Source organism: Rhinopithecus bieti, unplaced genomic scaffold, assembly GCF_001698545.2.
Source record: "Rhinopithecus bieti isolate Rb0 unplaced genomic scaffold, ASM169854v2 scaffold_6944, whole genome shotgun sequence".
NCBI lineage: Eukaryota > Metazoa > Chordata > Mammalia > Primates > Cercopithecidae > Rhinopithecus > Rhinopithecus bieti.
This window is the reverse complement of record NW_016805767.1, coordinates 177902-197675: the sequence shown is the minus strand read 5'-3', so window position 1 is coordinate 197675 and position 19774 is coordinate 177902. Positions and strand designations below refer to the sequence as shown.

The 19774-nt window shown below is 41.8% G+C and overlaps 1 protein-coding gene across 2 annotated transcripts in view; it reads right to left on the bottom strand.

The window, feature by feature from the left end:
- Window positions 1-19774, bottom strand: part of AOAH (acyloxyacyl hydrolase) — a 206613-nt gene that overhangs the window by 75663 nt on the left and 111176 nt on the right. For both annotated transcript variants that reach the window (XM_017873700.1, XM_017873701.1), the window contains exon 12: window positions 4244-4335. In XM_017873700.1, coding sequence (XP_017729189.1) covers window positions 4244-4335 — 92 coding nt within the window. The remainder of the gene's footprint in view (window positions 1-4243; window positions 4336-19774) is intronic.

Genomic DNA, 19774 nt, shown 5'->3' with positions numbered 1-19774 from the left:
AGCTACCTGACTTCAAACTATACTACAAGGCTACAGTAACCAAAACAGCATGGTACTGGTACCAAAACAGAGATATAGACCAATGGAACAGAACAGAGCCCTCAGAAATAATACCATACATCTACAGCCATCTGATCTTTGACAAACCTGAGAGAAACAAGAAATGGGGAAAGGATTCCCTATTTAATAAATGGTGCTGGGAAAATTGGCTAGCCATAAGTAGAAAGCTGAAACTGGATCCATTTTTTTTTTTTTAAGGGATATCACTTATTAAATTTTCTGAAGCCGAAGAGTCAAGAAAACAGGTTTTGTTAACATCAACTCAACTGAAAGAACTAAACGTTTGTAAAACTAAGAGGTTATGTTTGTCAGTAATGCATGCACATAATTTCAATTAAAGTTGTCTCATGAAGGGGATAATAAATTTTGAGAGGACAAAGAGCATAAACAAAGAATGAAAGGGAAGGAGCCATTTTCTCTCCTGATGCTTTCACAAGGTACATTTTCCAAGAACGCTATTGATACCCATAGCAGGAGGCTGATCATGATGGTAGCAAGCACATTCTGGAGATCCAGTTGAATAGAGAAATCCACTAATTCTGTGGATAAATATTTGGATTCAAGGGACATGTGCCCAAAATGCCCATGGGAGCTGTATACACCTCTCAGAAGTGCTGCTTCTGGGTCAACGTTCTTTTCATTTTCCTGATTCCACAAGACGAGGACCTCCATCATATGCTAATCTCTTTGATATTTTATATACTTTATAACTATTTATTTCTTTAATAAGGAGATTGGCCTAGCACAGATTATGTGCGGGTATAATTTATACAATGGTATATGGATAGTTTAGCTGTAACTACTGCTGGGAGGGACACAGCGAATGGCGATCCTACGCATGCGGTGTCATGCTGCCTCTGTTTCTGTTTAATGGGGGAATCCATTGCAACTCAGATTCCAAACAGAGAATTTCCCCGTCCATCAAAAGGAGTTGGTATATTCTTCTCCACTCCAGCTGAGTGGCAGCAAACACAGGCACAGTACACAGAAACAGCTAGTAAAAAGAGCATTCTGAGAGGAACAGCTAGGGAGCTTGGGGTCCCACAAACACAAAGAAAGAAAAGTTCCTGCAGGGGAGGTGAACAATCAGCTATAGTGTGTGCCTCGTTGAAATACAACAGGTAAGGGCAGGACTTAGAGTCAACACTAAGGAAGTTGCTTCAGCAGACTATGCGTTTTTTGTAATCAGTAATAGAGAACTGCATACAAAAAGGTACTAGGTCAATAAAGACTAGCTCAGGATAGAGATGATTTTCATATAAGCCATACCTAGATGATCACTTACTTTGTGAGATGGCGTCAGAATTTCTCCGCATAATGCTTACGAGTTAGAAATCATTCATGTCTGAAGACTCTCAACTTTTCCTCTTCCCCTTACCCCATTATCATGCTTGATGGAAGATCCTGTTTGCCTGCTGGGCACTGATCAGGATGATGAATAGAAACTTCTGCAAGATTGGAGACCTAGTGGGATTTTACATTGATAATGGAGTAAACCCCTGGTGGGAGGACAGAACAGATGCAGAAAGGAAGAGGGAGCTTTCCCTCTTACCTCCCAACAGAAACTAAAAACAACTGAAAAGAGTCTGGGAGCAGGAGCTAAGTGTGGGTCAAGTTTCGGGGAAGTTTAGATTTAGGAAATGCAGGGCAACTACTGGTGTGGGTGAGCTGTAAGTGGAAAGAAATGAGGAAACATATTTTTATCTGTTTGCTGGGCATGGTGAGTGGATTCCTCTTTCATTCCTTGAGTGACTCCAGTAAAGATTTAAACTACTTGGAAATTAATTTTAAATATCAGATTGGTATTTCTTTTATGGCAACTTCATGGGGCCAAAAGGTAGTTGAGATTTATAGAGTCAATATGTAAAAATTTAAGCTTTCATTAAAGGCACAGTAAACTGTGTTCATTGTTCATATATAACTCTTTTTGTTATTGTCATAAAAGCCTTGATTGAGAGAAAATTCCAGATACTTTTATTGAGAGATGACTAGACTGGGTGGAGGGCACTTAAACATATCTATTTTTTTCTTTTCTGATGTTGACATCCGGGGGATGACCAAGGTTCTCTCTTCCATAAACCTGTTTTGGCTTGGTTATCTCTGGATGTGTTCCAGGTAAAGACAACAGAGGCTATAGCAGAGGGAAGAGGGGACTGAGGCTGGGGCTCAGGAGGTTCCAGATGTCTGGGCTTATGGGGACCCTAAGGAGGCATATGATGGGTCACTGAAACAGGGCAGGTCACACCTCCACGTGGGGAGGACTTCTTTGGTTCTTAGTCATTTCTCCATCCCGTAGCTATGTTCTCCCACAGAGGGACAATGGTTAGAGTGAGCCATGTTCCCACACAAAGAATAAAAACAACACAAAGTTTGGGAGTTGTGGGCTAGAAGCATTCTTACTCCCCAAATTATGGGAGGCAAGAACATGTCTTTGTTACGATATAACATAAGGTTCTGTGAAAACAGACCCTACCACTCTTGGCTGAGGAACCTTGGTCAAGATTCTCATTCTGTCTGTTTGCTCTTGGATCTCTCAACCGCAAATTTAGAGACTAATACCCCCTACCTCACAAGGAGGTTAAATGAGAGAATATCTATACAACACTCAGTAAATGCTTGGCATATAGTGACTTCTTACTTCCCAAAGGTTACTTCCTACTATCCCTATTAGTAAGCATTTTAGTATTTTTACACTAATGACAAGGACTAGCCTTTAAAAAAAAACATGATTAAGTTTGAAAAAGGTGTAACTACACTGGAAAACACATCTCCTTGGCTTTCCCTATATTCACAGGTTATTTCTATGTCAATATGAGTACGTTTTCCTGAAGGTTGGTTATCTTCCTAATTTCTTCTATACCCCTTTTATCACCCCAGTCTCCCGTGCGTTACCCCCCAAAGGAAGTGACTGTTGATCACTTCCATGAACTCTTTTTCCTCAGAGCCCCATGGCTCTGTGGGAGGCCTGTCATTGCTATATCTCCCTTGCATTACCATTATTTGTTCACTTGTCTCATCTGCCTTAATTGCAATTGACTACAAAGATGGGACAAGCCTTATTTACCTTTAAATGAACACCTGTAACATATGTGCCTGGTTAGGTGGTAAGTATTTAAGAAATATTTTTAAAGCGGATGAGTAAAAATCATCAAATAAATTATTCATGGCATGCGATGTCCTTTGTTCATCAGAATAATTGCTTGTTAAAATAATTAATGTCTGTCCCTTGGAGGCGTTCCTGTTCCTTATAGATTTGGGTAAATCATGCCCCATGTACAGTTGCCCTCCTCCCAGTTCTCATGGCTTATCTCATGGTGCTTTCCAGCCTTCTGGCGTTGTTGCCTGAGTCAAAGAGGGGCTTCCTAGCTGGTTCTGTCCTGCCTTTAGACTTAAAATCAAAGCTCTACCCTTTCTTCTTTTTTACACATGGAAGCCATTCATTTGCCATCTTCCTTGTGCTTATTAACTGTCATAAATGTTTAGGGGATGTTTGGAGAGAAATTACTTCTCATATTTGTGACATTCTACCATTCAAATACTAACCAGGCCCTGCTTACCTTCCAGAGATCAGACAAGATCTAGTGTGTTCAGGCTGGGATGGCTGTACACTGATATCTGTGACTTTCTACCATGTTAGGGACACTTGCCAAGTTTCACCAGCATCACAGGTGTCCCTGCCAAGTGTGGGCTCTGGGAAGCAGACCTCAGGCCTTAACACCAAGGCATATGTAGTGAATTGGGTTTGTGTGTCACTCAAACTCACCAGGCCTGGTCTCTACCTACAAATCGGGGGCATTAAAGCCAGGATGATTCTAGGACCTTGAAAGTGCCAATTAGCTTCAGCCATTATCTTTATAAATACTAATTTCTGAGAACAAATAATCAAGTAAACTTTGTTTTTCCTTGAATCAGAAAATTTCAGTGATGTGTTCAGTATATTCCATCAGAAGGAAACTATGGAACTCCACCCCCACCCTGCCCATGGCAGCAATATGCTTTTCTTGCCAGCACTGCTAAAATGCAATTTGCATTACATCCTACTGTATGGTGGATGAATTCAAGTTCATGTTCTAGAAGCAGTTCCTAATAATTCTCATTTCAACATCTTGGGAGCAACTCCCATCTCTTGTTCTTTCTTTACACGGATGTATTGAAATGTCTGAGGGCACGCAAAGACACTTACCCAACAGTGGAGTCCAGAAATCCTGTAACACCAGAGAGTTGGGGCCAGTCGAGCTCATCGGTAAGGGCTGTTGGTAGATTGATGAAAGAGTTCTAAGGAAAACAATAAAGTAGCAATTATCAAAATGGTCATTTATTTCCTAAAGGTAGTAAGAAAATTCACGGCCTGAGCATTGCTCTCTGTCTGTCTGCCTCCCACTCTCACTCTCTCTTTTTAAGGGCTTTTGGTATTCAAGGCAGATGTCTCTAACCTTCAGCTTCATCAGGGAAGTCACAATGATCAGCACTACCCTTGACCTGTCTTCTACTCAGCTCTTGCGAAACATGCAGGACATTTGGCATCTCAAACACTTGGGAGGGATGCTTCAGCAGACCGAGCTTCCCATTCTTACATTTTCTGAGATTTTCTCCATTTTGCAGTTTAGGCCATCAGAAAGTCAATCATCTGAAAAGTAATTAATCTGAAAAATAATGCCCAATCCCTCAGAAAAAAATGCCTTCCCTGGGTTCAAAGTTATGGCCTTAAGGCATTAAGGTGGTGCCCTCTGACCTTCCTGGAGGTCTCAGACATTTTTGAGAATCTAATTGTGGTTCCTTTCCCCACAAAAATGCACATATATTTAACCTGGCCTGTGATTTCAGGAGGCTCACGGACCCCCTGCAACTCCTGCACAATTTGTCAAGAACTCCTGATACAAAGTGTTGACAAAAATAGGATTCATTTGAACCACATTTCTATGGCTTGTGCAAAATCAGCAAAGAAAATGTGATGAGCTACAACCTAGTATTTTCCTTTTATGAGTGACTTCTGGGACTAATCTCTCCTGTGGTCTAATTTTAGAAAAGCTTATCTAAATTGGTATGTTTGGAACAGGGCTGCCAGATTTAGCAAATAAAAATAAAGGGTGCCAGCCAGGTGCTGTGGCTTGTGCCAGTAATCCCAGCACTTTGGGAGGATTGCTTGAGCCTAGGAGTTTGAAACCAGCCTGGGCAACATAGGTAAAATTGGTTTCTACAAAAAATAACAAATTAGCTAGGTATGATGGCATTTGCCTGTGGTCCCAGCTTCATGGGAGGCTGAGACAGGAGTATTGCTTGAGCCCAGGATGTCAAGGCTGCAGTGAGCCATGATCATGCCACTGTACTCCAGCCTAGGCAACAGAGTAAGACTCTGTCTCAAAAATAGATAAATACATACATAAATAATAACAGATGCCCAGTTAAGTTTGAATTTCAGGCAAACAAGGAATAATTTTTTGGATTAGTATGTCTCATGCAATGGTTGGAATATACTTCTACTTGAAAAATTTGTTGTTTATCCTAAATTCAGATTTGACAGAGTATCTTGTATTTTATCTGGGCATCTTCCTTTGGATAAAACCTTTAAAAGCCAATATTCCTTTTTTGCCTTCACTGACAGGAAGCCTCCATGAGTGGCTGCAAGAAGCCTCTGTATTTCTCAATATTGAAAACCCATGTTCCCTTTGGGTAAACGTGAAAATCTTGAGTCCTCCTTTAATGCTATTTTAAAATTTAAAATAAATTAAAGTATATCTAAAGACAAGCACGTCAAAACAACTGTAGTTTTAGCACAATTTTCCAAATGGCACATGCCCCTGACCTCCTGTTTTTTTCCTCATCCATGAAGATCCCTCTCCTAAGGAGACTCTGATGCTAGAGGCTGTGAGGGAAAGAAAAACCATTAACCCCTTGAAAATATGTCTTTACTGTTCTTTCTTATTGCAAGGTAGTACATGGGTTTGTTTTAGAAATGCAAACATTATAATCACTTACAATGCGGAAATAAAAGCCCCCCATCACCTTCCCCTAAGAGATAACTCTAGTGACATAACCATGGTTAACAGTTTGTGTCGTGTATAGAACAGTTTATACGTGAAATCTACCACAAATCTTTAAACTGGGAAAAACTCAATCCTCCTACTTTCAGAGAGATAGAGAATGAGAACTTAAAATAAATAAAATGCAAATTTATATTTCTTAATTGTGGACTGTTATGGGTTGAGTTATGTTTCTCAAAAAGATGTGTTGAAGTCTTAACCCCACCTCCCACCTCAGAATGTGACCTTGTTTGTAGTTGTTGCAGATGTAACTAGTTAAGAAGAGGTCATACTGGAATAAGGTGGGCCCCCTATGACCAGTGCTTATAAAACAGGAGGAAGAGACAGAAACGAAGACACGGGGGGAAGGCCACGCAACGGTGGAGGCAGAGATTTGAATAATGCTTCTGCAATCCAGTTAATGGCAAAGATTGCCAGCTGTCACCAGAAGCTGGAAGAGAGGCATGGAATAAATGTTTTCACAGACTGCCAAGAAGGAACTAACCCTGCTGACATCTTGATCTCAGACTTCTAGCCTCAAGAATTCTGGGGCAATCCATTTATGGTGCTTCCAGCCACCCAGCTTGTGGAACTTTTATATGGCAGCCAAGGAAACTAATACGTGGCTTGAATTGGACAATATGCTTGTTGCTTTTGTTATTCAAAGGGCTAAGACATGAACCCGTTTACTATGTTTACTTTCAAAATAATTCTTAGAACAAACAAATGTGTTCAAAAGCATCAGTCATCCCATGATATCCTGTATATTTTCTGTGGGTTTCTGAGCTTCCTCTGCTCCTCCTTCTTCAATTGCCTCCTCCTTCCACACATGCCATGAAACCTCCATCCTTATTCTTATCCTAAGTGTGATTTCCAGCACAGTTGGGGCTGGAAGAGGGAGGAGATGGTCAGGAAGTATGGCGTCCTGGGATGCACTTGTATTAATGATGATTTATCTTCTTTAAAGAACCAGAAACAACCCCATGGAAAGAAAGCTCCCAGTAAATCTCGGAGGACCATGCAGTCTCAGTGACCGGTACTTTGTCACCCCTTAGCATTCAGCACCCACCATTTTCTGCTCAAAACTCCACCGTTACTGTGACTCAGTTATTCTCTGTTTGGGTTTCTATTTCTCCTGCCACTATAAAGCAAAACTTTTCTCTGTGTTTTATCTTATTTTTCCCTACATCTTTCTGCTTACAATGTGTATTTACTGTAGGATTTGAGAATATTCAATTCTGCCAGACAAGACAAGAAAAACAAATAGAATGGATGAAACTCACAAGATATGTTAAGCAGAGATAGTGAGTAAGCAAGTGGCTTGTGAGATGCAGGCAGAATTTATGAGCTGTGTTGAGTCAGTAACCTGCAAAACACGTTGAAATGTACAAGAATGATAGTTCTTTTCCACCCCACTCCCTCACCTTTTTCTCTGTCATCTGTGCAATGGCAACTCCAGACTTGGGAAACTGGATGAGGAACTAGGTTTCTGATTCTGACTGGGTCTGCTCTCCCTTTCATAGGAAGGAGTTAGACAAGAACTAGGTATACCCTCTGCAGCCTGGCACACTAAGGGAGGGGTAAATAATTCTGAAGTGTGCCAGCAAAGTAGAGAAAGGGCTTTGCTCTAGAAATCAGGTGATCTGTCTTCTATGTCTAGCTCTATAAATACAAAGAAGAAACACAAATCAAGAAAACTCCATGATTGGCTCTGACACCACTGGAAATAGGTTCCGTACCCCCTGTAGCCCTCATTCTCAGTAAGGGGTGGGTGATGAAGTTCTTGTTTTCAGTGGCAGAAGAGGGGATGTTGAGAGGAGGGGTAGGGTAGGTGGGAAAATGGCAGGCAATCCTGTCTTGGGAAGTGGGATCTCCATATTCCTAACGTTCTCCAAGCTCAGTTCTCTCTGGATCAATCTGAAGAAATGGGGCTCAGCTACCTGGGAGATTCCTGGAATCCTTGCTGATATCTCGGAAACCGTAGTCAGCCTTGGAATCATCCCCACCAGGATCTCAGCTGGAGTGGACCGTGGCTGGTGCTGAATCACAACTGGGGCCAGGGTAAGATTGCATTCCTCAGCGGGAGCCCTGGAAGGCCCAGGCAGACCAGCTGCATAGGTTTATCCTGGTCATTCGATTAACCTCAAAATATAGCAAGCCTGTGCTTTCCTGGTTGAATGTTTTAGACTTCACTTCTGATGTTAAGCCAAGGTTTTACTGTCATTAGTGTGCAAACTTGGGGAAGATGTATTTCAATTTCAGTATCTCCAATGGCTATAGAAATCTCACCTTATTTACTTCAGCAAGACTGGGGGGAAGACCAAAAGACAGTTGGAAGCAGGTTGACAAGTCAGAGCCCTACTATGTGAAGTATCACGTTTAGGGCAGACCACCTAGTGTCCCTTTCCAAGTGAACTGTCCCAGGTTTAAGAGGAGTGACATTTATTTGCCAGATAATAGAAAAGGTTTGAGCAGACCAATAGAAGCCTGTCATATTTTTTTCCTTAGTAAATTTGGTAGATAAAAATGAAAAGCAGTGGCTCTTAATAGCAAATGTTTTATAGACCCTAGCAAAAAGAGAATGTTTAAGTCCTACCACATTAAACACTAAAAGCTTTATTCATGCAACATTATATCCAAGATATTTCAGGCATTTGAGGCAGGAGGAATGCAAATTAAGATTTTCCTCATCAACTCCTGCTTATTCCTCTTGAGCATTTATGTTCTTAGGAAACTCGTTTTAAATGTACCTTAAATGTACATATGTGAAAAAGACTGAATATTTACCAAGAAAAATTTTCCAAACTTAAAGAGCATGAGCAACCTAGTGAGTGTTAGATCACTACTGCATTGCTTCAAAATTTCTTCTGACCTTTATCAATGATAGATATTTATTTTTATGGCATAGTTGGCACGTGTATACTATTTTGTGTAATATTTTCATTTAACGTTTCCCTGTGTGGGTAGGTGTGTGTGTATTTCCATGCATCGACAAAGCCCACTGGTTCCCATTTTTGATGGATATTTAGTAAATACAATAATTTGAATTGGGTAATATTTTAAGCCCTAACTTCAGCAAGCAATTGATGTTCTTAAAGCTTTGTTGCATGGGAGAAAGAGAGTAATGACACCAATCCCTCATTCATCTGATTCTGCCAGTCTTCCAGCAAAGCAGGCAGTATCCTCAGTGCCTTTCCTTCACTGTTTACGTTTGGGCTGTCTCCATCCTGCACTGCTGTGGACAATCTGCACAGTATATTCCCTTTTCTATTACACGTACCTGCATTAGACCTGAATTGATTATTTTCTTTTTTTTTTTTTTTTTTTTTTTTTTTTTTTTTTTTTTTGAGACGGAGTCTCGCTCTGTCGCCCAGGCTGGAGTGCAGTGTCCGGATCTCAGCTCACTGCAAGCTCCGCCTCCCGGGTTTACGCCATTCTCCTGCCTCAGCCTCCCGAGTAGCTGGGACTACAGGCGCCCGCCACTTCGCCCGGCTAGTTTTTGTATTTTTAGTAGAGACGGGGTTTCACTGTGTTAGCCAGGATGGTCTCGATCTCCTGACCTCGTGATCCGCCCGTCTCGGCCTCCCAAAGTGCTGGGATTACAGGCTTGAGCCACCGCGCCCGGCCTGAATTGATTATTTTCAAACAGTACAAAGTCACGTGGAGGAATCTAAGTAACCACTGTTGGAAAAGATGAAAATGTCATCACCAGTTAAATAAGCATTGTTTTATCCATTCCCCAGAATTAAAGTCTCAAAGCAGATGGGGGATTGTTACTTTACCAAAAAAAGAAAATAGCTCTTGGGTTGGTATTTTTAATAATGCTGGAGAGTTTCAAGGCCTGGGAATCAGAGACAAGGGCTACCTGCTTAGCGTTGGGACCATGGGTCTCCCTGTTCCGCTAGTTGGCTTCTCGGCTCCTCCTCCATCTGTCCTGCAGTGGCGCCTGCAGAAGGTAAGTAGGGTTCTTCCTGCTTTCTGCCTCTCAGTCCCACCGTGCCACCACACCGCCTCCCATCTGCTCAGGTCCCCACCCCTCCCATCACCTTAGTGCCTTTCTTGTGGGAACACCACATTATGCAACTTTCAGAGCCTTCCTTGGCCCTCACACACACTTTCCTGCCTCCCATTTCTGTAGCCTCTGCTACATGAATCTGTCCTATAAATAAATGTCTACCTATTCACGATGCTTGGATGTGCTGTTTCCTAGATAACGTGCATTAAGCCAGAGTGGGGAAGGGAACTAATTCTGGGTTCCCCTTATGTGCCAGGCACTGAGACAGGAAACTTGCACAAATTGTTCAATTCAATGACACAACTCTATGAGGCAGCCTTCCTCCCTCCTCTCCTCCCTCTCTCCCTTCTACAAACACTTTAGAGCAACTAACATGTATCAGATTGGATATTCCCTCTAATAAAAAACAAGTACTCACACCTCAGACAAACAGCAGCAAATTAAATGACCAACCCTTAACCCAGTGAGAGTCTCTGGGAGGATGCCTCTTATGAAGGGCTCCTTCCCTTGTTGATTCAGGCCCCTGGAGGATTTCTGTGTTTTCTGTTGTTAAAAGAATCCCTTATGCAGGGCAGCACAGGGCCCAGGACTGCTCTGGTCTGAACTCAGAGTGGGTCTGGATGACTTGCCCAGGTCATAGATCTGGTAAATAGCAGGGCTGGGATTTGAGCCCAGGTTCTAGTGAAACATGAAAGGGAGGGGCTTCCCATAGCCCACTTGTATCTGTTCCTTGCTTTGCCCCCAAGCTGCCAAATCCCATAAAATGACAAAATGGGCCAAGCTGGGCTAGATAGTCCTTGAACATGAGGCTTCCTGGTTGCCTGTTTAGGGGGTAGTCTCCCAGATAGTGCTTTGGGTGAAAAGTTCTGAAGTGCACAGATGATTTGAGAGCTGCCGCCATCTTTTCCTTCTCTCTTTCTCTTGTATGGAGGCCGTGTCTAATTTATGAAGAGTGCAGAATGAATATTTTGGGGACAAATACGGAAACCATATGTGACCCTACACAGAAACCCACACACACCCTACTCTTCTGCACCCAGGGCCTGTCTGGCCTGACATACCCCGGGGAAAGGCCCCCAGGGAGATGGCACACACCACTGCTTTGGAGGTCTGTCTTCTAGTGGGGCCTGGCAGATGAAGTTCTGGGAGAATAGAGAGAGGATACATCATCTGGTTTCTGCCTCTGTCATCTCAGGCTTAACTAGATTAGGTAGCACAGTTCTCATAAACTAAGGCTTTAATATAGACAACTTCAAGAAAGTAATTTAACTCTGTGCATTTGATTTGTAAACCATATAATCTCCCCTGCAGTGAGATGAGTCTCATATTGAGGGAAAGTCCCTGTGGCCCTATGATTCATTACACACACAGAGGCACACAGAGGAAAAGCGGGATGGAGAGAGGGGGAAGGGGAAGGGGAGGGGGAGAGGGAGAAACATCAGGCACCAGACTGTGCTGGGCACTTTGTTGGACATCATCCCAAGGCAGCCGTGGGCTCCTTCTTCATGGGACTCACCGTTCTAGAGAGGCACAGACAATAAACACTTTCCAGCTGGGTAACCTAGAACTCTTTCCTTAACCCTTCTGTGCTTCAGTTTCATTACCAATAAAAATAACTTAATAATAGTACCGATCTCATTGGGTGGTTGAGAGAATTAAAAAAGATAATCTATGCATGACGTTTAGACTTGTAAGAGCTCAATAAAAGTTGGTTGTTAGTCGTATTAAGGGCAGTCCAGAGTACTGTGCCAGCATACAGAAGGGACATCTGTCCCACATCTGGGGCTTTCAAGAAAGGAATCTTGAAGGAAGTCTTATCTAATGTGTGAGTCCTGGAAGGCTAGGAAGAGAGAATCAAGCACAGAGGGGCCAGGGGGAAATAGTTCCAGCATTGCTAACACCGCGTGCAAAGCCCCAGGGCTAAACTCATCATGTCATGTCCAAAGGAGACCAGCAAACACCAAGCATTACAGTTATACATTTTCATGTAACAGGTAACCCCCCAATTTAGTGACTTAAAATGTACTACACACCAGCAGACCAGTAGCAATAACTGCTCAGCACCTGGTACGATGCTTATTTGACGCACATTCAACTTCAGTGAAATAAGTCATTTTCAGGGAAAAAGTAGAGTGTTTCCTCTTTGACCTTCTGCCAGTCCAAAAGCTTATGGGGGCAGTGAATAAACAATCAAATAAAAAATTCTAGCAAAATATGACACGTAAATACAAAGAGGACAAAATGGCAAATAATACTCCATGTTTCATCATTTTGCTTGAATGTAGCTCTTTTATTTATTTATTTTACCTTGTCAGCTCCTCTTAGTTTCTTTCCTTTCCTTTTCTATTATTTATTACTTAAGCTCTAACCCTATGATTTATTTATTCAATGAATGAGTCGAGGGATGCATTTCTCCCACTGCCGCATACCAAATGAGAACGCATTCTACAGTTAAACTCTTTCTACTGAATTCCCTTCCTTCCATTGTTTTTTTTCCCTCCCAGGGTGATTGAGTAACTTTTTTTAGATTCATAAAAGCAAGAAAACAAGAGTATAAAATATCCTCCTCATATACAGAGATAACCACAAATCAATTCTTTTCTAAGGCCATCGAAACAAACAGGAAAAAAAAATTCCTCCAAGGGCCAGAAATGAGCACGAAGAGGTACACATCCTCGAAGCTGACTCTTCTAATACCTTTGATTCTGTAAAAGCTTAGTCATTTCTAAAACAGCCAGACTGCAATTTGTCTGGGATGTGGGTAGTTTTCCTTTTTGGGGGGTAATAACTGGAATTTGATACCGGAAGTCCAAGGTCAAGTTACAGAGGGGAAAGTGGAGAAGACCTCACTGGGGCCACCTGCTCACCAGGACTGACCTGGGCTCTTGTTCCCCATGACTGTGATCATAAATGATGATCTCTTTTTCTTTCTCTCTTCTCTTTCACTTTAAACCAAGAGGCTGTCCCAAAACCTTGCCATTCCACCCCTCTGGGCATACACATCTGCTGGCCCCGGGTGACTGCAGCAACCTCTGGCCAGGGGCCCTGCCTCCTCACTGTCTTCCTACATCTTCAGTAGTGTTTCCCAGAGTCTCATAGGGAGCTTCTTTGAAGTACAGATCCTGATTGGGTAGGTTTGTGGTGGGGCCCTAGAATCTCATTTTGAATAAGTGCCCTACATGATTGCAATGACTGGCCACGTAGGGAAACCCTAATCTGCAGGCTTCTGTAGCTATTCAATGTCATCCTCCACCACAAGGAATCTCCATGTCCCCAACCTCTCCTGACAGCCCTCCTCTCCTACCCCCCTCAACAACCTGGGTCCCCCTGAACCTACCCCTACCCCCTCAGACCTCCAGGTCTCTCCACAAGCTCTTCCTCCAGCTCCACTGTCTTGACTGCTTAGTTGCTAATCAACAGCCAAGAGTTGGCTACATCTGGACTTCCTCTCAGAGCCTTCCTCACCTGCCCTGGCCTTTCTCTCTTAGGTGTCCTCTTCTAGGTCTCATGGTAGCTTGTGCATGCCTAGCTGATTGCACCTAACCCTCTAGCACTAGGGCAGGGGCTGGCAAACTGTTTCTATAAAGGACTAGACAATAAATATTTCAGGTTTGCAGGCCGTTTGGTCTGGTACAATGCTTATTCGATGCACATTCAACTTCAGTGAAATAAGTCATTTTCAGGGAAAAAGTAGAGCATTTCCTCTTTGACCCTCTGCCAGTCCAAGAGTCCAACCTCTGAGGTTTCTCTTTCTCTCTGTCATGATTGCTCAGTTCTGCTTTTGTCATAGACAATATGTAAATGAACGGGCATCGCCGTGTTCCAGTGAAACTTAGTTTACAAAAACAGGGAGGGCAGCGTCTGGCCCAACAGCCATAGTTTTCTGACCTCTACTATAGATCCAACAGACTCAGTTTGTATCTGGGCTCCATGTTTAACCTTTTGTCAGTTAGCTAAACTTGCTAAGTCTCAGTTTCTTTATCTATAAAATACATATAATAATAGAGTCATTTCAGTATTGTCTTAGTCCATTTCCTGCTATAGTCCATATTCTGCTATATTTTCTCAGTCCATATTCTGCTATAGCAAGATACCTTATAGTGTAATTTATAAACAACAGAAATTTATTGTTCACAGTTCCGGAGACTGGGAAGTTCAAGATCAAGGTGTTGCCAAATTTGGGTCTGGTGAAGGCCTCTGCTTCGTAAATGGTGCCTTGTTGCTGCATTCTCACATGGGGGCAAGGGAGTTCTTTTACAAGAGCACCAATCCCAGCCATTAGAATGAAGCTCTGATGACTTAATCCCTTCTCATTGGCCCCACCTCGTCATACTAACAGTGGGTATTAGTTCCAACATATGAATTTTGGGGGACACCAACATTCATACCATTGCAAGTATTAAATAAGATAATGCTAAATAGGATACTTGGCATTTGGTAAGCACATGGTAATATTTGCTTTATATTATTATTATTATTAATTAGGGTGAGCTTATTTCTCTTCCCAGCTAGACTTTACATTTTTTGAAGCTGAGCCGGTGCTTTTCACCTCCAGAGCCCCAGTAATCCACCTTTATCTATTTCTCTGTTTTTAATAATAGAACAGTGATAGTTGGGCATAGGGCTGCCCAGCCACAGACTGCAATTCTTAGTCTCTGTTGCAGCCTGGTGTGGCCATATGACTAAGTTCTGGACAATGGGATGTGAGAAAGAAGTGATATTTACCACCATCGTGCCAACTTCTCCCAAGGGATGTATGTACCTTCACTTGGTCTTTTTTCTTCCCTCCAGGTGACAGGTGGCAGGATTAGGGGCAGCTACCACAGACCCCAGGATGGAAGCTGCATGTTGAGGATGATCTAACTTTCCCCCAGCCCTGGACTGCTTCCCTCTGGATTACTACATAAAAGGAAACACTTTCATCTTAAGTCACCAAATCTGGGACTCTGTGACCACAGTTGAGCCCATATCCTGCACTGTTAAGAAGAGCTGATTCATCTACTCATTCTTGTTGGCTCTGAAATATATGTTACCAACATGAGATCATGACCTCTTTGCTGCTTTCTGCTCCGCTTTCCTTTGAGCTCTTTAGCAGTCAGGCTTAGCGATGCTATCCTCAATTTCTGCCTCTGGAATCTTTGGACTTTGTACTTCATGCATGCTCTTCCTTATATTCCTCCAGGAATTGTGGTTTAGCTCATCACTCTGCCCAAACTCCAGACCATTTCCTTGAGTGGAAATTCTGTATGATTTCCCTAGGAAATCATGTAGAATCCAGTCTTGCCCCTTAGATGTTTGACTAGAGCTGGGCTGGATAATCTCTGCCTACTCTTCCTAAGGAATTGCATGGAAGGAATTAGTTGAAAAAAAAAAATGAACAGTGTATGACAATTAATTCCAACCACCCAACATTATTTTTAAATGATGGAATTTTCTCTTTCCATATCCCAATGAACTTGAGATTCTAGGTGTTTCCCCTGTGATGAGTAATTTCATGAGCTCCATTTGATGGCTAAGGAATGTGGGGGAGAGTGAAGCAGGTGACAGACATAATTAACCAGGGGGCAAGAGATTGTCCTCTAGTTGCAGCAGCAGGCTGGATAGCACAGGCATTGACAGACTCACACTGCCTCCTGATACAGAAGTATTTCATGTACTGGCAGAGCAGGTATGTGGGCTGAGTAATTATAAATGCTTTTCAGAAGTATGGAGTTTAAAATAATTTCCTCTTGTAGTTTTCATAACAACTGGTTTTTGGCTTTTTACTTCTCTCAGAAGACAGCAGGGCCAAGATGGTGGATGTTTTCAGAACAATGAGCCTGGGAGTGCACCCTACATGGCTGGCAGGTGAGAGACCCAGATTCTCACCTTGAGTAGGGAGAGAAGGGCGTCGAGTTGATCAGAATTCAAGAACGGCCCGTCTGGTCTGTTCATGAACAGGGAAAGGAAACGGAAGAACATTCTGTCTCTTGTGGCCTGATTGCTGCTGGAGAGCAGAATTCACCACGGTGAACACAACTCTCTTTCTGACAGAATCAATGAGAAGTAACTAGGATTGAGGTTTCTCTCCTCATTACCTAGCATCTTTAATCCACTAGCCTGCAAGATGGCTGAGGAGCAGAAGATGTAATTTTGTCCAGTTTTACTAAACAATAGCTTTTCTTCATCTTAAAATATAATAAGAAAGCACAATAATGCTTAGATATTTCTGGAGTCGACATGAAGGTAACTCAGATAGAATTTCCATATTTTGCATGCATCATGAAAATCTTCCTCTGTGCTTAAGGGAGGCTTTATGTGCAGTGATAAATCCAGAGAGTGGGAAGCAGGGCGGGTGAGTGAGAGGAGGGTGAGAGCTTCGATACTGCCTGTGCTGTTTGTGGGTTAATAAAGAGTAGCCAAACCTGATATACAAAATCATCTCAATGGGAGAAATGAAGTGCATATAAGCTTGAGAGATGGGAGCCACTTTGCTCTCTAGTGAATATGCATTTTCAGCAGCTAGATTAAGGATTCATTTTGTCCTTGACACAGCACGAAATTCAATCTGCGTCTACTTACCCTACAGACAACTGCCTGCCAGGGGTCGTGCAAAGATTTTATAATAGGATAGGCAACAGCCTTAGCTAGCAAAATCAACATTTGGGAAATTGTATTTCAGAATCACTTTTCTCTCCTCGCCCCCTCCCCCAGCCCATCATGCAATTCTGATTCAGTGAAATGCAGCATTTAATATTTTGGAAATAATTTTGAACAGATGGGGAAGAGGCAGGAGGGCAGCATCCCTTGCTGGCCTCAATGATCTTTCCACCTCTTCTTCTTTTCAACAAACAACTCAAGCAGCGATTGTTTTTTCCCTTGAAAGAAAAAAAGAAAAAAAACAAAACCAGCACGAAAGTGTTTTTGGATTTGCTCTTCGTCTTCCTTTGACATCTTTCTAAGTTGAGGTCTTTCTTGTGGTTTGAGTAGGTCGATTTGAACCTGACTACTGAGGTTTAGATATTTCAGAGAGAAGCTCAGGTTGTTTAAGGAGAAAGGGAGCAGACAGGTCGGAATGAGACTCAGAACCCTTTGTGTCTGTGGAACCAGGAGAGAGAGTCTTCATACTGTCTTTATTGAACTACAAATATCTTTCCAGATGAATACACTCCTAATCTAATTAGCTGTAAACAGGACTCCCGGGTGCCCCACTACTTAAGCAGAGGATGGCAAGAGCAGGAGAGGAGAGGGGCCACTGCACGGAGAATGCCCGACAGTGGATTCCTTTTCAGCGGATACAGCTGGGATGGGGTCATGTACACACAGACGTGTTTTCTGCCTTATAGGGAGACAAAGGTAAAGAAGTACCAAGTAGCTTCATAGAAGGCACAAGGGCCCATTACAAAACAATGCCCCCTTGTTTTTCTATAGCATTTACTGTGCTTGCCAGACAATCTGATCAGGTCCTCGGTGCAGCAAAGGAATGGAACGAAACATGTCTGGGCTCCCTGAAGGGTCTTGATTTGTAATATGCATTCCTATCATCAGACCCCAAGGGAGACTCCTGCTGGAGTTTGAGGTCTTTAGCTGGCACATGAGACAGGCAGGACCATAGGGTGCAATGAGACAACTCCTTCCTTTTTCCCACTGCCCGCTCATCTGTGGTGCTAATTCATCCCTTTCCCTGGAAGAAAATTCAGACCAGCCCAATTATGCTTCTGCTCATTCTCAGATAACATATACTCTTCTGGTTATATTCAATTCCATTTCAGAAAAGGAAAATGTTCAGTCTTCACAATTTTAAGTAAAACTTCTTGCTCCCTGTCCACCCTGGACTTGAGGCTGGCCATCTGTACCCAGCGTTGGGAATGTGGTCCACTTTCTTTTTTCTTTTTTCTTTTTTTTTATTATTATACTTTAAGTTCTAGGGTACATGTACATAAAGTGCAGGTTTGTTACATATGCATACTTGTGCCATGTTGGTGTGCTGCACCCGTCAACTCGTCAGCACCCATCTACTCATCATTTACATCAGGTATAACTCCCAATGCAATCCCTCCCCCCTCCCCCCTTCCCATGATAGGCCCTGGTGTGTGATGTTCCCCTTCCCGAGTCCAAGTGATCTCATTGTTCAGTTCCTACCTATGAGTGAGAGCATGCGGTGTTTGGTTTTCTGTTCTTGTGATAGTTTGCTAAGAATGATGGTTTCCAGCTGCATCCATGTCCCTACAAAGGACGCAAACTCATCCTTTTATGGCTGCATAGTATTCCATGGTGTATATGTGCCACATTTTCTTAATCCAGTCTGTCAGCATTCTTTTCTTGATGAATTTTATACCTAAAAGTTGGAATTCAACATACGGGTCTGCAACATTTTCACAGCCCTTAGCTCATTGATGCACATAGCCTTTCCTGACACTGTTACTATCATCATTTACAGAGTCTCTGGTTAAGCAGCTTGTTCAGGATTATGCTGACAGGCAGTAATTCCACCACCTGTTAGTTGTGTGACCTTGGGCAGTCCACTCAACCTCTCTGAGAATCTGTAAAGTGAGGCTGTGTTGTAGTAACACCTACCTCAGAGGGCTTTTGCAAAGATTAAGTTAAAAAATGCATTGATTTTCCTTAACTGGTTTCCTTAGCTATTGCCTAAAACAAAACCAAAACAAATAGAACAAACAAATCTCCAAAATCTTAAATCACAATATTTGGTACATACAAATTCAATGAAGAAAAATGAGAAAAAAAAAAGTTACCTATAATTCCACCATCCAAAGATAGCCAGTGGTAGGTAACATGCAGACCTACAACTTTCCAATTATTTTTTTGTTTGCACACAGACACACATATATTCACAAAATTGGCTCATACATACTATTTTGTAACCTGCTTTTGTTGCTTAACCAATTATCATAAACATATTTCTTGCCAATAAATATGTCTATTAATATGTGTATTAACTGGCTGCACAAAATTTCATTGTACGAATGTAGTGTATTTTTACATCCCCTATTTTTTGATTTTTAGTTTCTTTCCTCAGTTTTGCTCTTATAAATAAATACCTCTGTGATGAATATTCCTGTACATATATTCTTGAGCAGATAATTGATCATTTTAAAAGTAAATTTGCAGATGTGAAATTACAGATGTGAAATTTTTACCTAAAAATCACAAATATTTTAATGTTGCCTTATACATATTGCCAAATTGCCTTTCAGAGAAGTTCTAGTAACTTCATCTCTTGTTGGTGAATAAACATGCCTGTTTCACCATATTTTTGCTAAAACTGGGTCTTTATCACTTTTACCTTTGTTTGTTTGACAATGATAAATGAATTGCATTGTTATCTTAATTTATGTTTCTTACTGCTGAAAATGAAACTTTTATATTTACTGGTTATGTTCTTGATCATTAAAAATTAGATTTTTTTCTTATTGCTATGTAGAAACTGTTAATTAGAGTATTTAAATCTTGCCTTATATTTTGTAAGTATTCTAGTTTTACATTTGTCTTTTAATTTTGTGAATCTTTTTCACATTGTACACATTTGAAAATCGTATGTAATAATATCTAGTTTTTTTGTGTGCTTCCTTTTGCAATATCATCCTTAGAGAGACTGGAGTATTTCTCCAAATATTTTTTTCCGGGAAGGCATATGTCTTGTATGTTTTCTACATCTTTTTTTTTTTTTTTTTTTTTT